The sequence below is a fragment of the Panthera uncia genome, chromosome E1 (assembly GCF_023721935.1).
Source record: "Panthera uncia isolate 11264 chromosome E1, Puncia_PCG_1.0, whole genome shotgun sequence".
In the NCBI taxonomy this organism is placed as follows: domain Eukaryota; kingdom Metazoa; phylum Chordata; class Mammalia; order Carnivora; family Felidae; genus Panthera; species Panthera uncia.
The window spans coordinates 17,075,440-17,098,003 of record NC_064814.1 but is presented as its reverse complement, the minus strand read 5'-3'; the positions used below and the strand labels follow the sequence as shown (position 1 = coordinate 17,098,003).

At 46.4% G+C, this 22,564-nt stretch overlaps 1 protein-coding gene across 4 annotated transcripts in view; it reads left to right on the top strand.

Annotated features, from left to right (window-relative positions):
- Positions 1 to 22,564, top strand: part of TEX2 (testis expressed 2) — a 105,306-nt gene that overhangs the window by 68,888 nt on the left and 13,854 nt on the right. For all 4 annotated transcript variants that reach the window (XM_049637640.1, XM_049637642.1, XM_049637643.1 and 1 more), the window contains 2 exons: positions 9,014 to 9,160; positions 13,365 to 13,464. In XM_049637640.1, coding sequence (XP_049493597.1) covers positions 9,014 to 9,160; positions 13,365 to 13,464 — 247 coding nt within the window. The remainder of the gene's footprint in view (positions 1 to 9,013; positions 9,161 to 13,364; positions 13,465 to 22,564) is intronic.

Below are 22,564 nucleotides of genomic sequence, written 5' to 3'. Positions count from 1 at the left end.
GGAGCGGAGGCCCCACTCCCACGGCTGGCACACAGATGCTGGTAGTTGGCTGGGAGCTCACTTCTCCGTGTGGCCTGGTGACTGGGTTCTGAGGGCAAGTCTTTCTAGAGAAAGAGCCACTTTTTATGACCTAGTCGTGGAAGTAAAATAACATCACTTCCATCATGTTCTTTTAGAGCAGTCAGTGTACCTTCCCAGGTTCAAGGATGGGGGTATAGATTCTACTTCTTGCTGAAGAAATAGCAAGTTCTTGGAAGGGCGTGTGGGTTGGGAAATACCATTGTGCCATTTGGGGGAAGGAAGATCTGCTATAGCTTCCTGTACTACTTGTATTTCTTTTCATGCTTTCCTTGAATTAAGTCAGGGGAAGTAGTTCTTAACCAGTTTTGCTTCTTATTAATTTTGCAGTTTGAGCAACCAAGGACCTTTTCCCTCCATTTTTAATTTTTTTTTTTTTAATTTTGTGTGCGTGTGAAACATTAACATGGTTCTAGAGATCAAAGCTGTGCAAAGACCTACACTCAGAAAAGGGCCATCTCCCCCACCCGATTTCTTCCCTTCCTCCATCCCTGATGTAAGCCAATCTCCTTAGTGTCTAGTTTATCCTTTCTGGCTTTATTGCCCCTTCTGTCTTAGTCAAATGGCAGCATATTATGGATACTATTTTGTACCTTACTTTTTTCACTTACCAATACATTCTGGGAATCACTCCACATCAGTTCATAGATGTCTCTCCCTCCTCTTGTTTTTAAACAGCTGCAAAGTACTTACTCCATTGTAAAAATGTTTCACAGTATATAGACATTCTCTCTTTTATAGGGACGTAGAGGTTGTTTCCAGTATTTTGCAATGACAAACAGTGTTGCGGCGAATAGTTTGTGTATGTGTATTTTTGTGTTGTTGGGGGTGTATCTCTAAAATAAAATCTTAGAAGTGAGGTTGCACATCAGAAGGTAAATGCACATGTATTTTTGTGAGGTATTACCAGATCCCCTCCGTAAGCATCGCACCAGTGTTTGTTCCCACCAGCCATGAATGCCTTTGCCCCCACAGTCTCGCCAAATATGGACCCTTTGGATGTGGCGATTACTGTTCATTCTTCCTGCCAAAGACTGGGCCACGTTATTTCTTAGGGTCCACTGCCTCTGACATAATGAGTCCGAGAGAAACTGAAAGGGCGCAGAGACAAAAAGGAACCCTTGACATTTTTTCAAGTTACGCTGTCACGTCACCAGTGTCAGCCACCGGCCAGAGCTTACCCAGTGTAGCAGGTCCCCTCCTCTTTCATAGAGGCAGCTTGGGACACAGCTCCAGGCCTTCGCTTCAACCTCTCCCCTTCCCCACTGTCCCCCTGCTGCTGCCCCTTGTAGGCCATGGTCAGAGCATCTCTTACCCTGAAGGCTCCAAGTCTAATGGCAGCATCCACCCACTGGGCCTCCTTGCTCAACGTTCACCCAGTGCCAAACTAGGTCAGGAGGTGAATGGGGCCACTGATGCTCAGGAGCCAAACTTGTGTTACAAACACCCAGGATGTAATTAGTAAATATAGACTAGGTTTGTATTAAACAGCACTAAAACAACACAGTAATATTGTACTTATTCTTACAGAAATTAAAAACATATTCAGGGGATTCTGCATATTGAAACCACTTTGGAGCTCAAAACTTGAATTATAAAACCACTCTTTTCAAGGAAAGGCCTGGTACTCCACCTGTTTAGTGGTTAGTGACCAGTTACCGAGCCCTGACCGGCCCTCGCGACTGCTTTGTCCCACAGCCACAGGCTGTGCAAGCCTCCGAAGTCTCCAAAGCCCTGTGGTATTGGCGCCGTTTTCTCGCTGTTCGGGCACCTCAACATCTAGGACAGTTGAGAGACCATGAGGCTGGCTGAGGAGGCCAGAGCTTTATTGTCTTGTCAAGGTAGTCTGCTTGGTTTGAGGAGGAAATTTAAATAGTAATTCAGAAAACAAGAAAATAAGGAAACTCTGTTTTTAATAATGTCTCCAGGTGGCATAGCATTACCCCTAGTGTGGTTAGCCCGGGAAAGGGGACCACAGGGCTGCCTGCAGATTTGCTCTTGGAGGCTGCTAGTTCTGTGTGCCCCAAAGTGGCCTGCCTGGGAGAGAGGACCATCGGTGGGGCAGTGGTTTGCCTGTCCTCCAGGAGCAAGGCTCTGATACTCAGATTGTGTCACACATTTCCATGCTCATTATCCAGGGAAGATCCTAAATGTTGAGAGATACTGTAGGCCTCCCAGGTTTGGAGTGTCCTGTCTTCATTATTACTAGTTGTACTAATTGTCTTGTTACCTATGAACTGGATTGTAAGATATTACTCCCTATTTGCTGTTATCAGATGAGAACCCTAAAAAGCAAACAGGAATCCAACAGAAACCAGGAAGTCTTAAATGGGAGAGTGGTTTTCCAAAACTTCCCCTTTCTCTGCTCAAAGACAGCTCTTCAAACATTTAAAAGTAGAATTGAAAAGTGCTCCTTACACAGTGAGTAAAAAAAAAACCATGAAACCATATAGTTAATTTAAAAATAAATTTTAGGGGCACCTGGGTGGTTCAGTCAGTTAAGCATCTGACTTCAGCTCAGGTCATGGTCTCACAGTTCATGGGTTCAAGTCCTGCATCGGGCTCTGTGCTGACAGCTCAGAGCCTAGAGTCTGCTTCAGATTTTGTGTCTGCCTCTCTCTCTGCCCCTCCCCTTGCTCATGCTCAGTCTCTCACTCTCTCTCAAAAATAAACATTAAAAATTTTTAAAATACATAAATAAATGTTAGAAAGGATACAGAAAATAGTTCAGGGAAAGGGGGAGAAGGAAAGAATAGTCTTTTCAACAAATGGTGCTGAAACAACTGGTATCCACATGACAAAAGAATGAAGTTGGACCCCTACCTCACACCATGCACAAAAATTAACTCAGAAGAGCTCAAAACTATAAAACTCTTAGAAGAAAACATAAGCATAAATCTCTATGGCTTGGGTTAGGGTAAAGCTTTTTTAGATAGGACACTAAAAGTACATGCAACCAAAGAAAAAATTGTAAAAAGATAAGGTAGGGCCGCCTGGTGGCTCAGTCAGTTGAGCATCCAACTCTTGATTTTGGCTCAGGTCATGATCCCAGGGTCATGGGATTGAGCCCCATCAAGCACTGAACGTGGATTCTGCTTAAGATTCTCTCTCTCCCCCTTTGCCCATCTCCCCAGCTCATGTTCTCTCTCTCTCTCAAAAAAAAAAAAAAGATAAATTATATTTCATCAAAATTAAAAACTTGTGCCGCAAACAATACCATCAAGAAAGTGAAAAGACAACACACAGAATGGGAGCAAGTATCTGCAAATCATATATCTGATATTCTAGTACCTAAAATAGTTAAAGGACTCTTACCACCAAATAATAAAAAGGTGAATGACCCATGGGGCACCTGGGTGGTTCAGTCAGTCTGACTTTTGCTCAGGTCATGATCTCGTGGTTTGTGAGTTCAAGCCCCACAGTGGGCTCTGCACTGACAGTGCAGAGCCTGCTTGGGATTCTCTCTCTCCCCCTCTCTCACTGCTACCCCCCCCCCACAAATAATAAATAAATAAACACTTTTTTAAAAAAGTGAATCACCCAACTAAAAAATGGGCAAAGGATTTGAATAGCTATTTCTCCAAAGAAGATAAACAGATGGCCAGTGAGCCTAGAAAAGATACTCGGTCATTAGTCATCAGGGAAATGCGAATCAAAACCACAATGAGATACCACCTCACAACCACTAGGATGGCTAGAATGAAAAAAAGATAATAGCAAATATTAATGAGGAAGTAGGGAAGGTAGAAGCGTTGTATGTTGGTGGTGGGAGAGTGAAACGATGCAGCTGCTATGGAAAACACTTTGGTAGCTCCTCAAAGTGAACCTCTAGCTGTGCGACCCAGCAGTCCCGCCCCCAGGCATACGGCCCAGAGAAACGGAAACCTATGGCCATACAAACACTTGTACACAAACGTTCATGGCTCCATTCTTCACAGTAGTCAAGAGTGGAAACTTCTACCACTTGATGAATGGATAGAATGTGGTAAACGCATACAATAGAATGTTATTCTGCAATAGAAAAGAATAACGTACGGACATGTGCTATAGCACGGGTAAAGCTTGGAAACATGATGCCTCAGAAGAGAAGGTCAGTCACAAAAGAGCACATATTGTATGATTCCGCTCATGTGAAATGTCCAGAATAGGCGAATTCACGGCGATAAATTGATGGTTGGTTGCCTGGGGACGGTGGGGACGGTGGTGGGGGTGGAGTTGGGGGAGAATGGCTAGGGGCTGCCCAGGAACACGAGGTTTCTTTTGGGGGTCATTAAAATGTTCTAAAGTTGATGGCAGTGACAGCTTCATAACTCTGTGAATATGCTAAAAACCATAGATTGTACTCTTTAAATGGGTGCATTATGTGTTATGTGAGCTGTATCTCCGTAAAGCTGTAAAAAAAAAAAAAAAAAAAAAAGAAGATACAAAACCATGTTAGTTTGATCCAATTGTTTTTTAAAGTTCTGTGTCCTAAAGAGTTACATACATTGAAAAAAAAAGACTGGGGGCGCCTGGGTGGCGCAGTCGGTTAAGCGTCCGACTTCAGCCAGGTCACGATCTCGCGGTCCGTGAGTTCGAGCCCCGCGTCAGGCTCTGGGCTGATGGCTCGGAGCCTGGAGCCTGTTTCCGATTCTGTGTCTCCCTCTCTCTCTGCCCCTCCCCCGTTCATGCTCTGTCTCTCTCTGTCCCAAAAAAAAATAAAAAATGTTAAAAAAAAAAAAAAAAAAAGAAAAGAAAAAAAAGACTGAGAGGAAATAGAATAAAAATGTTTTAAATAACTATATCTAGATAGTGGAATTATGGGTGTTTTCTGTAATAAATATGTATTGTTTTTATAATTGGGGAAACAGTTGACGGGCCTGGGGGAAGGGTCTTCCATTGTGCCTTCCCCTGGACCCAGCAGTCCTTTGTGAAACCCTGATGGCGCCAAATTGTGTGTGACCAAACCTTAGGAGCAGAGGCACTGAGCTCTCTTTGGAACAAAAAAAAGCAAGGTTGGCCTTGGCCTCCTGCCATTTGTTACAGGAAAGTTTACACTAAAAAATTAAGTAAATTTGTAATTTACTGTGGAGTTTAGCTTTTAATAAAAACTATGTCCCAGGGTGCCTGGGTGGCTCAGTCAGTTAAGCATCCAGCTTCAGCTCACGATCTCGCGGTTTTTGAATTCAAGCCCTGCATCGGGCTCTGTGCGGACAGCTCAGAGCCTGGAGCCTGCTTCAGATTCTGTGTCTCCCTCTCTCTCTGCCCTTCCCCGGCTTGTACTCTGTCTGTCTCTGTGTGTGTCTCTCTCTCAAAAATAAATAAACATTAAAAAATAAAAAATAAACTATATCCCAAGAGCTTCTCAGACGCTCATGATGGCCTCCTTCAGCTTCAGGCCGTCGGACTCTCCAGGCCTTTTTTTGGAAGTCATTTTGAGAAAGTTACCCTATCTGAACGTATGTATATAGTTGAAATGGTGAAATGAATATTCTCACATTCCTTCCTGCAGGCAAATAGCAATGTTAGGAAACACACGCATATTTATTCTGTAAGCTCTTACATTTTTATGACATTCATCGGAAATGAGTTCTTTCTAGTAGCCCGGTGAAGCCAGATTTTGTTCATAAAGCTGCTTCGATGCATTGTCAATGTTTTGCTGGCTCTTGGATTTTTCTTTGTTCCAATGAGTTTGTGAAGAGAGAAGCCTGGAGAAGGAACTGTTGAAAAGAAAAAACAACCTGCTTGTCGGTTATTTCAGAAATTTGTTTCCACATCGTATGCGTTTGGCTTGGAACATAAATTGTGAAATAGCCTTTGTTTCTTGCTCTTTTGTGCTAAACCCGTTTGCTGTGAATAACTAGTGTTGTAAAGAAAGGTTAATAAAGGGTAGACTCCCCCACGTGAGAAGGGAAAGTAACCAATCCTCTTATGTTGCCTACAGATCTAAGCAAGACACGCGCTGCCCTGTGTGGGCACAACTTGGCAATGTCTAAATACCCGGGGGAGGAGGACATTGTTCTTGGATGGGTGTTTACTCGGAAGCCTGTGTAGATAATCTGATAAGACTCAAAGACCGTAACCTCAGAGAAGCTGGACCATATCCCCTTGGGGGCTGGGCGCAGATGTTCAGGCAGAGAGAAAAGTGATTCCCAAAACCATGTCCTACCTGTGGCATGACTGAGTGCTCAGTGATCACAGACTTCTGCTCCTGCATCTAGAACCTGGTGCTAGAAATGTCTTGGTTAGGGGTGCCTGGCTGGCTCAGCCGGTAGAGCATGTGACTCTTGATCTCTGGGTTCAAGCTCCACGTCGGGTATAGAGATTACTTAAAATCTTAAAAAAAAAAAAAAAAAAATTCTTGGTTAATATCAAAAGATATTACAGCACTGGAAAGAACAGAGGTACTGTATATCCATTGAAGTGTTGGAATGACCAACATGTATTATTTTTGAAACAAGAGTTTAGTTGTTTTTAAAGTTTATTTATTTATCTTGAGAGAGAGAGTGTGTGCGCAGGAGAGGAGCAGAGAGAGAGGGAGAGAAAGAGCCCGATGCGAGGCTCAGTCCCACAAACCGTGGGATCATCACCTGAGACAAAGCCAAGAGTCAGACACTCAACCGACTGAGCCACCCCGGCGCCCCCAGAGTTAATTTTTTTTTTTTTTTAATTTTTTTTTCAACGTTTATTTATTTATTTTTGGGACAGAGAGAGACAGAGCATGAACGGGGGAAGGGGCAGAGAGAGAGGGAGACACAGAATCGGAAACAGGCTCCAGGCTCCGAGCCATCAGCCCAGAGCCTGACGCGGGGCTCGAACTCACGGACCGCGAGATCGTGACCTGGCTGAAGTCGGACGCTTAACCGACTGCGCCACCCAGGCGCCCCAATTTTTTTTTTTTTAATGAGACTCACCAACATTCCTAAGGGACACCCGTGAAAACACCCGAATTTAAAGGACTCCTAGAACACAAAATGTTCCCTGATAGTCTCCCCTTAGGTGCGATAACATTAGATTAAAAACCACAAGCAAACTCCCAGACCCCCAAAGAGAGAGACGGCATCTGCTCTGACAAGACTAGTGGACAGGTGGGTGCCACTCAGTCCACTAGGCCCTGTACAAGCTCAGTGACCGGTTCCCCTGCCTCGGACCCTCAGAAGTCCAGGCTTCAGAAAAGTCCATGTAGGTACATGCCACAGGCCTTTGGGGTACTCACAAGTCATCAGATCTCCAAGCGTCAGGTCCACGAGCACCAGGCCACCTGGGTACAGTCCCCCTGGCCAAGGCACACAGCTGTGATGTGGGCAGTCACAGCTGCCCGCCACAGACAGCGCCGGCATGAGCACACACACACTAAAAGTGTGAAGAGGGCGAGGGCGTCTGACGTGCGTTATGGCCGCAGACAGCCCATAAGGTCAGAGCAGATGCATTTGTACAAACCGTAGAGGGAAGAGGGAAGAGAAAGGGTGAACAACTCGCTGATTTCTGTGTTTCTTTGCTTTCCAAGGCAAATTGTTTCTGTAAGGCCGTAGTCTAATTAGAGACCTCAGCATAAGGAAATGTCTTGTCCCACCAGGTTTCAGTCACACCACCTTCCTCCCTCGGGACAGAGCAGGTGGAGATCAGGGAGAAGGAGGCTCTGAGTCAGGCTGTGCTGATAAATGAGGGGCCTCAGGCAGGACACTGAATGGTTCCAAGTCCGTTTCCTCATCCCTAAAATAGAAGTAAGGGTTCCATGTTTCTGGGGCATCGTAGGGCATAAATGAGGGAGCCTGAGAAACAGTCTTATCACGGGGCCTGGCGCAGGGTCAGGGGGCAGCAACAGTGACCACGGTGGTGGTCAACAAGCATTACCTGCACTGCCAGGTGCCCTGCCACACCCTACCTGGCCCTCTCCTTGCCAGGGTCCGTCATCTGATGATTAGCCTTGGAAACCGGAAACTAACTCAAATTTGTCCTTCTCCCGCCTTACACGCTGGCCATGCTAGATGTTTTAAGACAGGTTGTACCAAGTGGAGGTGAGACCCAGGGTATCTCAGTGGGCTGACTTGGGGAGAAGAGCTGTAGGAATTACACAGAATTCTCGAGAGCGAGCTCTCTCTAATCCAGGGCTGTGGTTCTCAACCTCACCTGTTCAGGACATCAATGAGAGAGCTTCTGAAAATTCTGATACCCGCTTAAATGAGTAGCTCTGCTGGGGCGCCTGGGTGGCTTGGTCGGTTAAGCGTCCGACTTCGGCTCAGGTCATGATCTCACGGTCCGTGAGTTCGAGCCCCGCGTCGGGCTCTGTGCTGACCGCTCAGAGCCTGGAGCCTGTTTCAGATTCTGTGTCTCCCTCTCTCTCTGCCCCTCCCCTGTTCATGCTCTGTCTCTCTCTGTCTCAAAAATAAATAAACGTTAAAAAAAAAAAAAAATTTAAAATGAGTATCTCTGGGTATAGGGCCCAGTGTAAGCACCCTCCCTGCCTCTCTCTCGCCCGAGAGGGCTGTGGGTTCACAAGAACCTGGCTGACTATAGGAGTCCTGGGCATGGGATGTTTTCGGGCTGCTTTGTGAGGACCAGCCTCATGGTTATATGTCTAGGAAGCCTCAGCTGGAAGAGATAGGCAGACATTTAATCAGAGATGTCATTAGTCAAAAGTGGGTACCAAGGTAATTTGGGAGGCAGGACAATCTGGTTGAACTGATTGTATGAAATATTAGCTGGTTCACAGGATGACTGGTAGTAGTAGAAGAAAACAGACAAAGAGGAGTTTTTATCTGCAGTGGTGGCTTTTGTTTCTCCTTTTTTCTATTCACTGACATAATGTGAGACTTATAATTTATAGGAAAGAAATACAACCCCCGTGATCGCCCATCTCTATAGGAAGGGAACCTTCAGTGACTTTGTAAAAATAAGCACCTGTCTTGTTCTCCAGTTGCTTTCCAGCTAATTTCGGTTCCTTTTCTTTTGCCAGTTGCCAGAGGCTCCACCCTCGGAGGAGGAAGAACAGGAAGCCTGGGTGAATGCCTTGCTTGGAAGAATGTTTTGGGACTTCTTAGGAGAGAAATATTGGTCTGATCTGGTGTCTAAGAAAATCCAAATGAAACTCAGCAAAATAAAGGTATCGTTTTCCCCACAAGAGGCTTCCAGTTTTCATACTTCTTAATTTGGAAGTTTTGTATCATTATATCGTAAGTGAAAAATAATTTGGCTTAAAGCATATAACATATGAGAACAACAGCTGTGACCTTGGCCCTATGACTGACCATACCTAGGGACTTAATGAATGTTCCTGTTTACACTTTCCTTTTTGTTGCCCACATTGTTATCTATTTTAGGTGATAGTCCAGAATCTGATGTGGGAAAATGTGAGCTTTTGTAGCTGGTTTGTCGTGTAGACCACTGCTGTCCTTCAATTAGTAAGGAACTTAAATTGTATTCCTGGAGCCCGCCTAGTCTCACCGTCTAGGGGCCGTGCCATCCCTTGCTGAGAAAAGTGCCAGACTACAAACCTCTTTCCCAAGTCGCGCTGCCTCTCCAGGCCGGGAAAGTTAGCATGGAACTCTAAGTGTGTCTGGGTTTGACCTTTACTTCTGGCCAGATGGTATTTTATTTTGGGCTCTCTCTTTGCTGAAAAAAACCAGTCCTGGTGCTGATCAAGGGCCCACTTGGAAGCAATTTTAAACTGCATAAATATTACTCACGAGTGCCACTAAACGAGTAACTTGGTACCACCTCTGCCAACCCAGAGACCTTGTTTAGGTTACTTAGAAGTAAGTTTTTGACCAAGCGAAGACCCAGCCAAGGAAGAGTCACTTCGGTCCCCAAATCGTCACTGAGAAGTTGCACAGTCAGCAGCTTAAATCAGTGGATCTTTCTGGGTCATAGATACCTTTGAGACGCAGAAATGAATGGATTCTTTCCATAGAAAAATGCATGGTGATGCAGAATTTTGCCCATGACTTCAGAGAGTTCAAGGACTCCAGGTTAGGAAACGGTGAGCTAAGGTAAAATTGCATTAGAAGGAAAGTGTGGGCATGGAGAAGCTTCGATGTGACTTTTCATCTTTCCTTTGGGTGACAGACCAAGCCCTGGGTGACAGATCAAGCCCTGGCAGGCTGTGTGTGCCAGCCGGAGGCCAGTGTCCTCTCTTCCCTAACCCCTGATGAAGAGGAGAGGCTGCCTTTGAGCTGCAAGAGTGGATCTCGAGGCAGAATTCGGGGCAGGGATTTGGGGGGGCTCAGCTGACACAGGCCAGCTGTTGTTTTTCAGGTAGATTGAGGGTCGAAACCGCTCTGCCAGCCGGGTCCAAGAGGAGGGCAGGTAGTGGCGGTAACCCTCCCGTGTTTGTAAACAGGCAGCCGCGCTGGAGCTCACTCAACCTCTTCCCTCTTTCTGGAGAATGGTGGAGAGCTTGAGTTCCTGGGTCAAGACACGCAAGCGGCGCCAACACTTCTCTTTTGCCAGAGGCCCTTCCCCGAGCGTGGAGGCCGGGGTCCCTGGCATGGGAGGCAGAGAGCGGGGCATACCTCAGCTCCAGACAGGACACTGTGCCCCCTGTTACACACATTCGCTTCTCTCGGGTGCTGGAAGTCCATGGAACCTCTGCCCTCCTGGCGGAGATCGGTGGGCTCTCTCATCCCAGAGGGAGTTGAGGGAAAGTCCTTGTCGTTTTCATCTTCTCCCCCTGCTGGTCACGGGCTTTTTCAGTTTACAGACTTAAAGCTGCCTTTTGTGTTGTGAGGTCAGAAGCGCTAGAAGGTTAGGATGGAGAAAAGTGGCCTAGATTCAGTAGTGCCAGCCGTTCAGAGGCAGGGGCTGCGCCCCCTCCATCGCCAGCCTCGGCACCTCCACCCGGACCTGAGCTGCTCCCCCCTGCAGACCAGAGGACACCCTGGACGTGATGAAATAAACAGAAGTAGGATAGTACTCCAATTCTGAACCTCCTACCACCCTTGCCAAGAGAAGTCTTACTATCACCAGTATCCAGATATCCCGGGAAGGACTAAACCTGGTAGCGAGTGTTGGTGAACGGCCGGTACAAGAGCCCGCACAGCTGTCTGCTGTGACAAAGATCTCCCCTGTCTCCTGCTTTCCCCTGAAGGCCTGACATGTGGAGAACTCTTTGATGTCCTTGCCCTGCAGTCTCAGTTTGTCACCCTCCCATGTGAGAGTGACTCATGTTGTGAAAGAGCAGCCCTGTGTGTGGATCTGGTGCCCAGTGATGGTTTAAAGCAAGCTGACTTTCTGCCCCAACAAGCAAGTACATTCTTGGCCCCAGCCGGCCCCTCCCAACACCGCCATGGGGCCTCAGTCCATCATGGGCCTCTTGTGCCCCGGGTCAGCGAATGTTGTTGTCGCAGACAACTTCCAGCGTTCCCCCCACCAACCTGAGAATGTTCCATACACCTGGATGTCCAGCTGGGTTTACTCGGGAGGGTAAAGAACATGCAGTGGGTTCTTACCTCACAGTGGTGCCTTTGGGTGGGAAGAAGAGAGTTTCTGGTTGAAAAGAGCAGAAGGAGTGACTTTTCCTTGCCTTCCCCTACAGAGTAGGAAGGAGGCTGACCAGGCTAGGGCCTGGACCTGAGAGTTTTGATTCAGATCAATTGTGATTTGGAGGGAGAGGGTGCTTAGAGATGTTCTAGAATCTTGGAGTTGGGCACTCTGGTGAATAAGTAGGAAGCCAGGTCCTGCTGAGTCCCTCCCCGTTCTGCTTACTGGTGATTAGAGCCCAGCTCAGCCCTACCGAGTCTTTCTCAGTCCCCAGTCCCACAGCCCTTCCCTTGTCTTAGGTCTCTCCTCTGCCCTTGCGGGGAACTGCAGGGCACAGGATGGGAGGACTGGGATGTTGGACAGGAGTCTGGGAACTCAGACCATCTCTGCATTCACTCCCCTTGGTCAGTGTCGGACTGCTGTTCCCACAGAAACACAGCGTGCCCCTGACTCACTGGGTATTAGAGTGCTGATAATAGACAAAACAGTCTGGGGCAAGGGTGCAAGAATTTGGCTACATTCTTGGCCAAGTAGCGTTCTGTAGGCTGATAGGGAGGCCAACTGCCACATGACATTGATGCCTTGGAAAAAGGTTTTCCAAATACAGCAACCACCAATTCACATGCACGTTTGAGTACTGTCTCTAGTCACATTTTGTCCATCACAGCCATCATAACCTCTCTAAACCTCCCACCCCTGCAGAAAAGCAGAGGTGGAATTCTCCAGTGAATCGTCACCAGAATCGACAACTGAAGAGGTCCAGCCAAAGTAGGCATTAAATCCATGCCTGGCTAAATGCTACCTCGTTTCACAGGAAATGTTTAGCATACATTGAAAAAAAAAACAAAAAACAAAAAACAAACCACAACAACTCACGATTACATTCTGAGTTTTATAAAATTGTTCTAATGTTTAAATGGAGAAGAACTCAGGAGAATAAGAAAATTCTGGGGGAAAGAAAGGAGAGAGACTTGCCAGATTTTAAAATGCATTATAAAACTACAGTAATAAAAGCAGTTTGATAGTAGTAGGAAAAAAACATGGGGAAGAGTATTGTCAGGGATTTGTCTCCTCCCTCTGCTGAAGGCCACCACTCCTGTCAGACAGGCAACCTCTCCACACAGCCATGCTGCCCAAGACCTGGTAATTGCTCCTTGCTTTTGCCCCTACAGGGAGCGGTAACCCTCCCCTACAGGGAGCTGCCAGCCCTGGGTCCTGCCCTGTCCCTTTTGGTTTTCCTACACTGGCCCACACATTATAAACCTTCCCCTGAATCAACTCTCCTCTCAGGTTACTCCCCTTGAGTGTGCTGTTTCTTGCTGGGACTCCCACTAATATAGCATCAGTCGGAATTTGCTCTAAAGAAAATAATCTGAGTACTAATATGCTTAGAAATTCCTACTTTGCCTCAAGATGACAGAATTAACCCATCCATGTTTCTTTCACCTGAATTTGTGTATGTGCATGGATTATTATTATTTTTAACCTGTAGTCCACTCCTCATTTCAGTATAAGACATAAATTAATATTTTTTTCCAATGGCTAGTCAGGTGTCTTACTGAACAACCAATACTTTCCCCAGTAACCTGTAATGCCACTTTTAAATATGAGATTTTCAGTACACTGGAGCCTGTGTTGAGCTGTTTTTTTCCTACCACTATCAAACTGCTTTTATTACTGTAGTTTTATAATGCATTTTAAAATCTGGCAAGTCTCTCTCCTTTCTTTCCCCCAGAATTTTCTTATTCTCGTTCCTTCTGAGAGTATGTTGAGTTCTAACATTGACTGGGTAACTAATGTCTCATTCATTGTTTACTTCTTTCCTCCAGCTCCCCTACTTTATGAATGAACTAACTCTGACGGAACTTGACATGGGGGTGGCTGTGCCAAAAATCCTTCAGGCCTTCAAGCCTTATGTTGATCACCAAGGTAACTCTTAATTGCCTCTAGCAGAGAATCGCCCATTTGTACGGGTGTTAAAATGTCTTAAAATGTCTCCATCACAGCAGATTGAATACCAAAGCTTTGTGTATAGAGGGAGTTTGGGGCCTTTTTAAGAAGCATCTGTCTCATGTCAATTGTCTTTTGTTCTTAACAGTCACAGCTTTCAGCCGATAGGGAATAGATCCTAATTCTTCTAGTCTCTCAGATCCTTGAAGGTCCTCACCCAGCCCAAACATGCCCATGTACCAGTTGGTGGGGCCTGGGCATTTGTGTGATTTAGAAAATAGCCCCTGCCCCGGATGGCTGCAGCCCTTGCGAGGGCTTTCAGCCCTGCTCGCCCCCAACGTGCACCTGCCCCAGCTTTCATCCCTTACCAGGTGCTGCCATTCTTCATATGCATTCGCACCTTTGCGTTGCCCCAGCTTCTAGGTTGCAGATTCTTTGACCTTCATGTTTCACATCTTGATGTTCCTTCCCACGCCTAGTAGGCGCTCAGTAAGTATTTGAAAAAATGAAGACGCGTTGTCAGCAATATTTTGAGAGTATCTGTCTCTGCTGGGGGAGGGTGCTCAGATTTGATTTTTCAGACATGCTCCTGACACCTTATTTACACCTGCTCTTGTGAGTTGGGGCAGAAAGAATTGATTAGGATGTATAGAGTTTAAATAAAATTATGATGTAAAAGGGGCACCTCGGTGGCTTAGTCATTTGAGCGTCTGCCTCTTGATCTCGGCTTGGGCCTTGATCTCACGGTTGTGGATTTGGGCCCCATGTTGGGCTCTGCACTGGGTGTGGAGCCTACTTTAAAGAAAAAAAAAAAAATGGACATAAAGACTTGTGTGTATTTTGTGTCACGTGATTTTAAAAGAACCATGATGGAGGAGTGCCTGGGTGGCTCAGTTGGTTGAGCATCAGACTTGACTTCAGCTCAAGTCATGATCTCACGGCTCATGAGTTCGAGCCCCACATCCAGCCCTGTGCTGACAGCTTAGAGCCTGGAGCCGGCTTCACATTCTGTGTCTCCCTCGCTCTCTGCCCCTCCCCCACTTGCACCCTATCTTTCTTACTCAAAAATAAATAAACATTAAAAACAATAAAAGTTTAAAAAATTAAAAAAAAAAATAAAAGAACCGTGATGGAAAATTTAGTACACAGGAATGGGGGGAAATCAGAGGCGCAAGCCAGGTAGGCGAGAATAGTCCATGAACAGGCCGGGAAAATGTCTCCATCGTGGAAGTGTTCGACTTCTTTTCTGTAGTATTCCTTTCCAGATGCACCTCTTTCCACCTAAACCAGATTGACATTATTCCTCAAAGGCACAGGAGCAAGGTGGGGAGAAAATAATTACAACTTTCCGAGGGTGATTATCTGTTTTGAAGTAAATGTTTGGTAAATTTATAGCATCTGTTTTTGTCTCTCTATAGCTGTATCAGATGGCTCTTGAATAGTTTATTTAATGAAATCATTTTCAGTGTTGTATACATTTGATGTGAATATAAAGAGATTTTTTTTTCTAGCCCTACAATTATTGCAGTTCTGATGATCTCTTTAGCAATATTTCAGCCTACAGTGAGCCCATATTTCCATGTTTTTAGTATTACATGGATTTCAGAGATAGACCAGAGTGTTATGTACAAGTCCAAAAGTCCACCTAATACCTGCATGTTAAGATCACCTGTAACCCCTTGATCATGTCTACACTTTGGTAAATCTGAGTGTTCCTGGGTTTGGTTAATTTATGGTTCACAAAGGGTAATTCTAGAAAAGATAATTTGCAAACAACGGTTTAGCTAGAGTTCTTTTAACTACATGTGAAAATTTTAAAGGTACATTATTTGTATGTTGAGCACCTAGCTAGGATCTCCACCTCATCGGTGTATGAGGGCTGCCTGCCTGTCTTCCTCTGGCTCTGGTGGGCTCTGGGCTCCCCTTTGCTCTTGGCTTTGTGAGGAATTGACTAGTAACAGGCTGGTAAATGATCAGCTAACATACACCTCAGGCTTAAAGAAAGTAAATAATACGTGTACGTGCTGTATTTCCTAATGTGTTAGCAGTCTGTTATCTCTGTCCTTTGTTGAATTAATAGAAATTTCCAGCAAGAAAGAAGCAGGGCCACAGCTGGGCTTTGCTGTATCTAAGGAGTGTCCCCGTAGCTTTGAACTCTGCTGCTTCCCAGGGCAGCTTGGTCAGGCTTTGAGTGAAATTCACCAAATGCCTAAGCCTCTTTCCTCTTCCTCTGGAGCAAGACATTTCACTACCCAGATCAAAGCTTTGCCAGTTTTTAATCCATTCGAGGCTCACTTAACTCCTTTCAGGGCAAGCTTTAGACATCTGCCTGCTTATGTAATAAGGAAGGAAATGTTATGAAAGAAAGGAATGATAAAAGACATAAAGCCTTTGGGTTTTAAAAGTTTGATCAAATTAGGTTTTCCCAAGTCTGCAAAGGATGCTTGTGATGATGGTACAACAGACATAAATGTAAAGGAAATGTGCTGTTTTGGATTCCATTGCTCTAAGGGAAACTTCACTTTGAAGGAAATGAAAATCAAGAGTGACTGGCTAAAATGGACTCTGGAAAGCAGAGCTCACCTTCCGGGGAAATACAAGCCCAATGAAGAAGGCTTCCACAGCCCTAAAGATGGGGCACCTTCTGGGGGAATCCCCCACACACCCTTCCCCCCCCCCCCTTTTTTGTTTCCTAACTTACTTGTTGGAGACAATGGCTGGGGGGTGGGGGTGCAGATACTCGGGCCAAGGCTGACTGGATCACTCCGTCCTCAGGATGAGCGATGAACGGTGGTTCTGAGCACAGCTCTGGGGCCGGGCTTTGGGATTCACAGCTCCTTGTCCTTGAGCAGTTTCCGTAAACCTCGCTAACCCCTCTCTGAAGTGGGGAGACTGTGACTTGATGGGCTAGGCTGGTCTAGCACTCAGTGAGTTAGTGCGTGGAAGGCACCTGGAAGGTGTGATGCCAAGGGAGCGCGGTAAGTGCAGGCTATTATTTTTACCATTGATAGTGGTGCCTTCGCTGCTGCTGCTCTGGGAGAGTTTAGAGTGTAGGTGGCTATGGTGCCCAGTTGACCCATTTTACAGGAATACACGGAAAGAAAAAGGCCATCCTCGGCTGTCGTGGCCTTGCCACTAAAAGGAGCAACGTCTGTAGCTCCTCCGAATGAAATCACATGTCGGCCACCATCGGCCTGTCTGAGTCCCAGGACACACAGCCAGTTTCTCAGGTTGAATGACCACCTTCCCCAGGGGCGTCTTCGCTCCCCATCATTGCAGGTGGCTGGAAGAGGGGAAGACTTGTCCCTTGGAAACTGGCTGTGCACCTGCTGCTTCATCTCTGACCCCTGCACACTCCACACACACCTCTGACTTGAAAAGGCCACGCGTGGGTCTCCTTTCTTCCTTCAGGCCGCATGGCAGTCAGATGCCCTGGAGGGTCAGAGCAGCACCTGCAGGCATGTCAGTCAATGTCAGGATGAACCGAGGATGTGGGCTCTGACCCCTCAGGCTCACAAATTCATTTGTCTTCAGGACTTTGACTGCATGTATTTAAACCTACAAATAGGCACTGAGCGTCCACCACAGACAGAGTGCCATCTATTTCGAGATTCCCAAATAACAATAAGCTTTGACAGAAGGTGTTGGATTCTGTGGCAAGAGTACCGTGTCCCACAGGAACAGAAACCTTGTCTGTTTTCAGAAATGCCTTTGGTCATGACCGGTGGTATCTGCCATCTACGACTTGCCTTCCGGACCTTGACCTTTAGTGCCTGGTGCTTTTATCAGGTGCTGGGACCGAAGTTACTTTCCCACTGAGTATTGCAGAAAACTGGAACCAGAGCCGATCTGTGACCTGCCCATTCCTTCCACTACGCCCTTGTTAAGAACCTAGAGGAGAGGGGCGCCTGGGTGGCTCAGTTGGTTGGGCGGCCGACTTCGGCTCAGGTCATGATCTCACTATCCGTGAGTTCGAGCCCCGCGTCGGGCTCTGTGCTGACAGCTCAGAGCCCGGAGCCTGTTTCAGATTCTGTGTCTCCCTCTCTCTGACCCTCCCCCATTCATGCTCTGTCTCTCCCTGTCTCAAAAATAAATAAAACGTTAAAAAAAAAAAAAAAAAAGAACCAAGAGGAGAGGGGCACCTGGGTGGCTCAGTCGGTTAAGCGTCCGACTCGATTTCAGCTCAGGTCGTGTTCTCACGATTTGTGAGTTCAAGCCCCTGTTTGACTGACAGTGCAGAGCCTGCTTGGAATTCTCCCTCCCCCCCATCCCCCGCCTTTCTCTCTGCCACTTCCCCGCACACACTCGTGCACACTCTAACTCTCTCAAAATAAATTAAGAAGAAGAAGAAGATACAGGAAAACAGCAGCCCAGAGTTGAGCACAGTGACAGGGCCAGACTGTGGGGCTCAGCCCTGACAGGAATGGGCCCACACTTTCTGACCGGATCATGCTGCAGAAGGAAAAATTACTTTTTTGTGGAAAGGGAGAAAAATACCATTTTGTGGAATTTGGTTGGGATGGAAGAGAGGAGACTGATTCAATCAATCTTGAGAGGCGGAGCAGTTTCCGAGAACAGTTACAGGTAGACAGAGCGGCATCAGTCCTAAGAGACACACCCAGATACAAGGAATGCTGGTTTTCTGTGGTATTTGAGTGAGCAGTATGGCATCAGGAACAAGACAGTCCCTGGTGTGCTTTTCTCAGAACCTGTAACTCCAACGTCTGTTCTTAGTAATATATTATTAAATGTTCCATTTTAAGAAGTTTGTTCTTTGGATGCCAAATGTTGATTCTCAAAGTGGAAACCAACCAGTAACAGTTAAAATCAGCAGGAAACAGAGGAGCAGATGACACAAGGGCCAAGTTCAGGTGAGCGCGGCTTTCGGTTCTTCTAACCCCGCCGAAGGAACGGGTGCCCTGTTTAACCTACTCCAGTGAGACTGATGCCTTTTAGTTACTTTAACAGTGGCGAAACCGTGAGCTGCCGAGAGAAATTACTAGATTTTTTTTTTTTTAACATTTATTTATTTTTGAGACAGAGACAGAGCATGAGCAGGGGAGGGGCAGAGAGAGAGGGAGACACAGAATCCGAAGCAGGCTCCAGGCTCTGAGCTGTCAGCACAGAGCCCGACGCGGGGCTCGAACTCACAGACCGTGAGATCATGACCTGAGCCGAAGTCGGACGCTTAACCGACCAAGCCACCCAGGCGCCCCGAGAAATTACTAGATTTATGTGGCCCCAGTGAGACTGTTCCTGTGTCCATGGCGTCTGTCAAATAGAATACCAGGAGGAGGCCAAAGGACCCGTATTCTAGTTGTCTCTGGTGACACTCACTAAGGCGTGCTTGTCTCCCAGGACACCTCCGGCCAGTCTGCACCAGGTGGCCGTAGGCCGTCTTTGTCCGTCTTCAGGCATAAGGTGCCTGAGGGCAGGGATTCATCTCAGTGGCTTCAGCTCTGACATCTTGCACTGAGAACTCAAGGAACATTTTCGGTGGGGCAGGCTGTGACCTTTGCCTCAGTCTCCTTCTGAGCAGTGGCAATGGTGACTGCTCCTTCCCTCATGAAGCTGGAGAGCGGAAAAACAGCCGTCGGAGCTCCTCACAGGTGCTGGCATGAAAACCGACTGAAGTCGTCATTGTCCGTTTTGTTCCCCATGTTGCCACATCACGTGCCAATGGTACAGGGACTTGTTAGTCATCAGCTACTACTCTTCACATGAGGACCGCTTACGTGGGGGAGATCTGTTACAGACTGAATGTTTGTGTCCCCTGTCCCGTCCCCCCTCCAACTTCGAATGTTGAAGCCCTAACCTGCAATGTACTGACATTTGGAGGTGGGGCTTTGGGGAGGTGACCGGGTTTAGATGAAGTCCTGAGGGGGAAGGGTCCTCCTGATGGCATCGGTGCCCTTATGAGAAGAGACCAGCCAGCTAGCTTGCTGTCTCTGTCTGCCGTGTGAGGACACAGTGAGAAGGTGGCCTTCTGCGAGCCAGGAAGAGGGCTCTCACTGGGAACTCACTAGGAACTGAATTGGCCAGCACCTTGATCTTGGACTTCCAGCCTCCAGGACGGTGAGAAATAAGTATCTGTCGTTAAGCCAACCCAGTTTATGGCCGTTTGTTATAGCGGCCCAAGCAGGCTAATAGGAGACCCTTTGTTTTCATGGCCTTTCTGGAGAACCTCTCTGTACACTGATTGCCATACTCCTGTTTAAAGGCTTCAGAATTGTCCGGCTCAACGTTTGGTTTTTGTCCTCGAGTGCTAAGAGCAGGCGGTTATAGAGAGCAGCATTTTGTTTTATTTTATCTTATTATTTTTTTTCAATATATGAAATTTATTGTCAGATTGGTTTCCATACAACACCCAGTGCTCATCCCAACAGGTGCCCTCCTCGATGCCCATCACCCATCCTCCCCTCCCACCCCCCATCAACCCTCAGTTTGTTCTCAGTTTTTAAGAGTCTCTTACGCTTTGGTAGAGAGGAGCATTTTAAATGAAATGCCTCGCGAAAGGGTCTTAACGTTTGTCCAGAGCACAAAAGAAAGAGCTCTCTGCACCTACATTCATCCGGGCTAGTCGTGTTCAGCTTGGTGAGCATTGAGACCCCGGTCATGGAGCAGGGCGTGCTCCCATCCTTACATTGTTGACGCAGGTTGTCCGCACCGAGAAGACAGCCTTTCTAGTAACTGTTCATTTCATCTTTCACTCATACTGGCAGGAGCATCCTGACTCACCCATTATGTAACCGTGTGGTCTCAGCTCCAGGTTGTGTGAGCTCCAGGCTTTTCAGGATGCTTTTTGGCTTGCTGAATCATTGTCACAGAAGAAGATTTTTCTTTGCACCTAATGCTAAAATAGTCTTCCCCTCATCTAAATGCAAGCATGTCATATTAAAGTAATCTGTTGGAATGGCTGCAGTTTATATCTGGTTTTAAAAGTTCTCAGGCCAATCTTGACTCCTGCATATTCTCCCTGAGAACCAGGGCTGAACATGGCCCTGTGGGTGGGCCTATTGGGGCATACACAGTGATACGAAAACAGACCCTGCTCCTCAGGCAGAGGCTCCATCAGATAGATGTCCATGCTTCGTGCTCTCCCCAGCCCAGACAGGACTCTCTGCCTACCTAGTGCCCCATTGGCCCCGTGGCTTTCTCTGGGCTGGTCCCCGTCTGCCATGGCAACAGCGGGAACCTAGGCTGGAGCATAGAGTCATGGAAGTAGCAAAGTGGGCTGGCGACAGCAGAGAGAGGGAAGAGCCCCAGCTGGGATGGACATCGCCCTCCCCTGAAGAGGCAGCGCAGCCCCCTTGTGCCCATTAGGAAGCCCGTAAACAGAGGTCTAGAAAGTTCCAGTGGAACTCAAGCCCCAGTCCACATGCCAGGGCTCCATGTGCGCCTTCCCTCTGCCTTCCCCACCCCAGCTCCTAGCAGAGGGGGCTCTGGACCACACATCACTGGGCTGAATGTCCCAGTTATTGGGGCATAAGCCAGCAGTGCACTAAGCTATAGTCACACCTCCTCATTTAAAGAAACAAACAAAACCTACTTTATAAGAAGTAAAATTCTGATGCCTTTAACACGACCATCTTCAGAGGCACTATATGCTATTAATATTTATTGGAAGCCTGACCAGGGTTTTCAAAAGAAGTTATTTCTGAATATATACAGCAGCCAGGTAGTTTGACTTGTATCGATTCTCAAGTTAAAAAAAAAAAAGTGGAGGTATTATACAGCAATAAATATCTTCTTTATTGATATTCTATCTATATTGAGTTGAAAACCTATTAATATCTAGCCTTTTGCCCTATTCCCTTCTCCTGGAAGTGATTCTGACTAAATGTCTTTATAAAAGCAGACGTACCCTTTGTTTCCAGTAACAGTACCTTTGAAGAGCAAGCTAATTGATGATTTTTAACTGCTTAACATAAGCAAGAAATAATGCAGTTTTGTGAGTTGTGACAAACAAGACAGTCACAGTTGATCTGCATATCACTTAATGTCATTCATGGGAAATAATTACCTTCAATTATGATGAAAAGAATTTGTTGAAGACAAAATGGAAATTATTCTGCCTTTAGTGAAGAATTATACCATTAGTGCTTCTTGAGGTTAAGCAAAGCTTTTATCTGAAATGGTGGCCAAATAGGGGATAAGTTATTTACTGTAATTGCTTGAAAATGCTGCTGTGTGTGAACAATGGTTTTAGATTAGTTTCCTGCTTCCTTTCAGATGTTGTCATGTGTCTAATGAGGATCTATGAAGTTTATTAACATTTAAACACCCACATGAAGGATCACATTTTGATTGAAAGTCCGTGAAGTGTTACAGAATCCTGAGCTGAAAAATCACAGCCTAGCATGTTCTATTGCCAAATCACAGAATCCTGGTGTAGAAGGTCATGAGATGATCCCTGTTTGCATTTTAGACTTCTGGTCAGTGACCACTTCTGTTGGTGGGCCATCCCAGTGACATTCCACAAACTTAGATATGATCTCATTGACAGTGGTATTGTAAACTAGGGTACAAAGTGGTTACCCCACTTTATCTGGATAATTCTGGGGCTTGAACATTAATTATTTTATTTCCATTACTAGGCAATTTCCAGAGAGAAAAGGGTGCTAAAAGTTTTTGTCCCTATCTTTATCATACTGAGCTCAATCTGGAGCATTTTCTGTGCTCCACTGTCCCACCAACATGAGATAATTTCAAGACAGTGGTTCTCACATGTGTCTTTAAAGAATAGCCCAGCTTTGGGGTGCCTGGGTGGCTCAGTCGACTAAGTGTCCGACTTCGGCGCAGGTCATGATCTTACAGTTCATGGGTTCGAGCCCCGTGTTGGGCTTTTTGCTGATAGCTCAGAGCCTAGAGCCTGCTTTGGATTCTCTCTCTCTCTCTCTCTCTCTCTCTCTCTCTCTCTCTCTCTCTCTCAAAAATAAATAAACATAAAAAAAAAAAAAGAATAGCCCCTCTCTTCCACCTCATAACTGGCTGGGAATCAGCAGACTTTCTCTTGGCTTTGCCTGGGTCAAGCCATCTCCTGTTGGGAGTGTATTTTCTTACTAAATGTGAGAAGAAC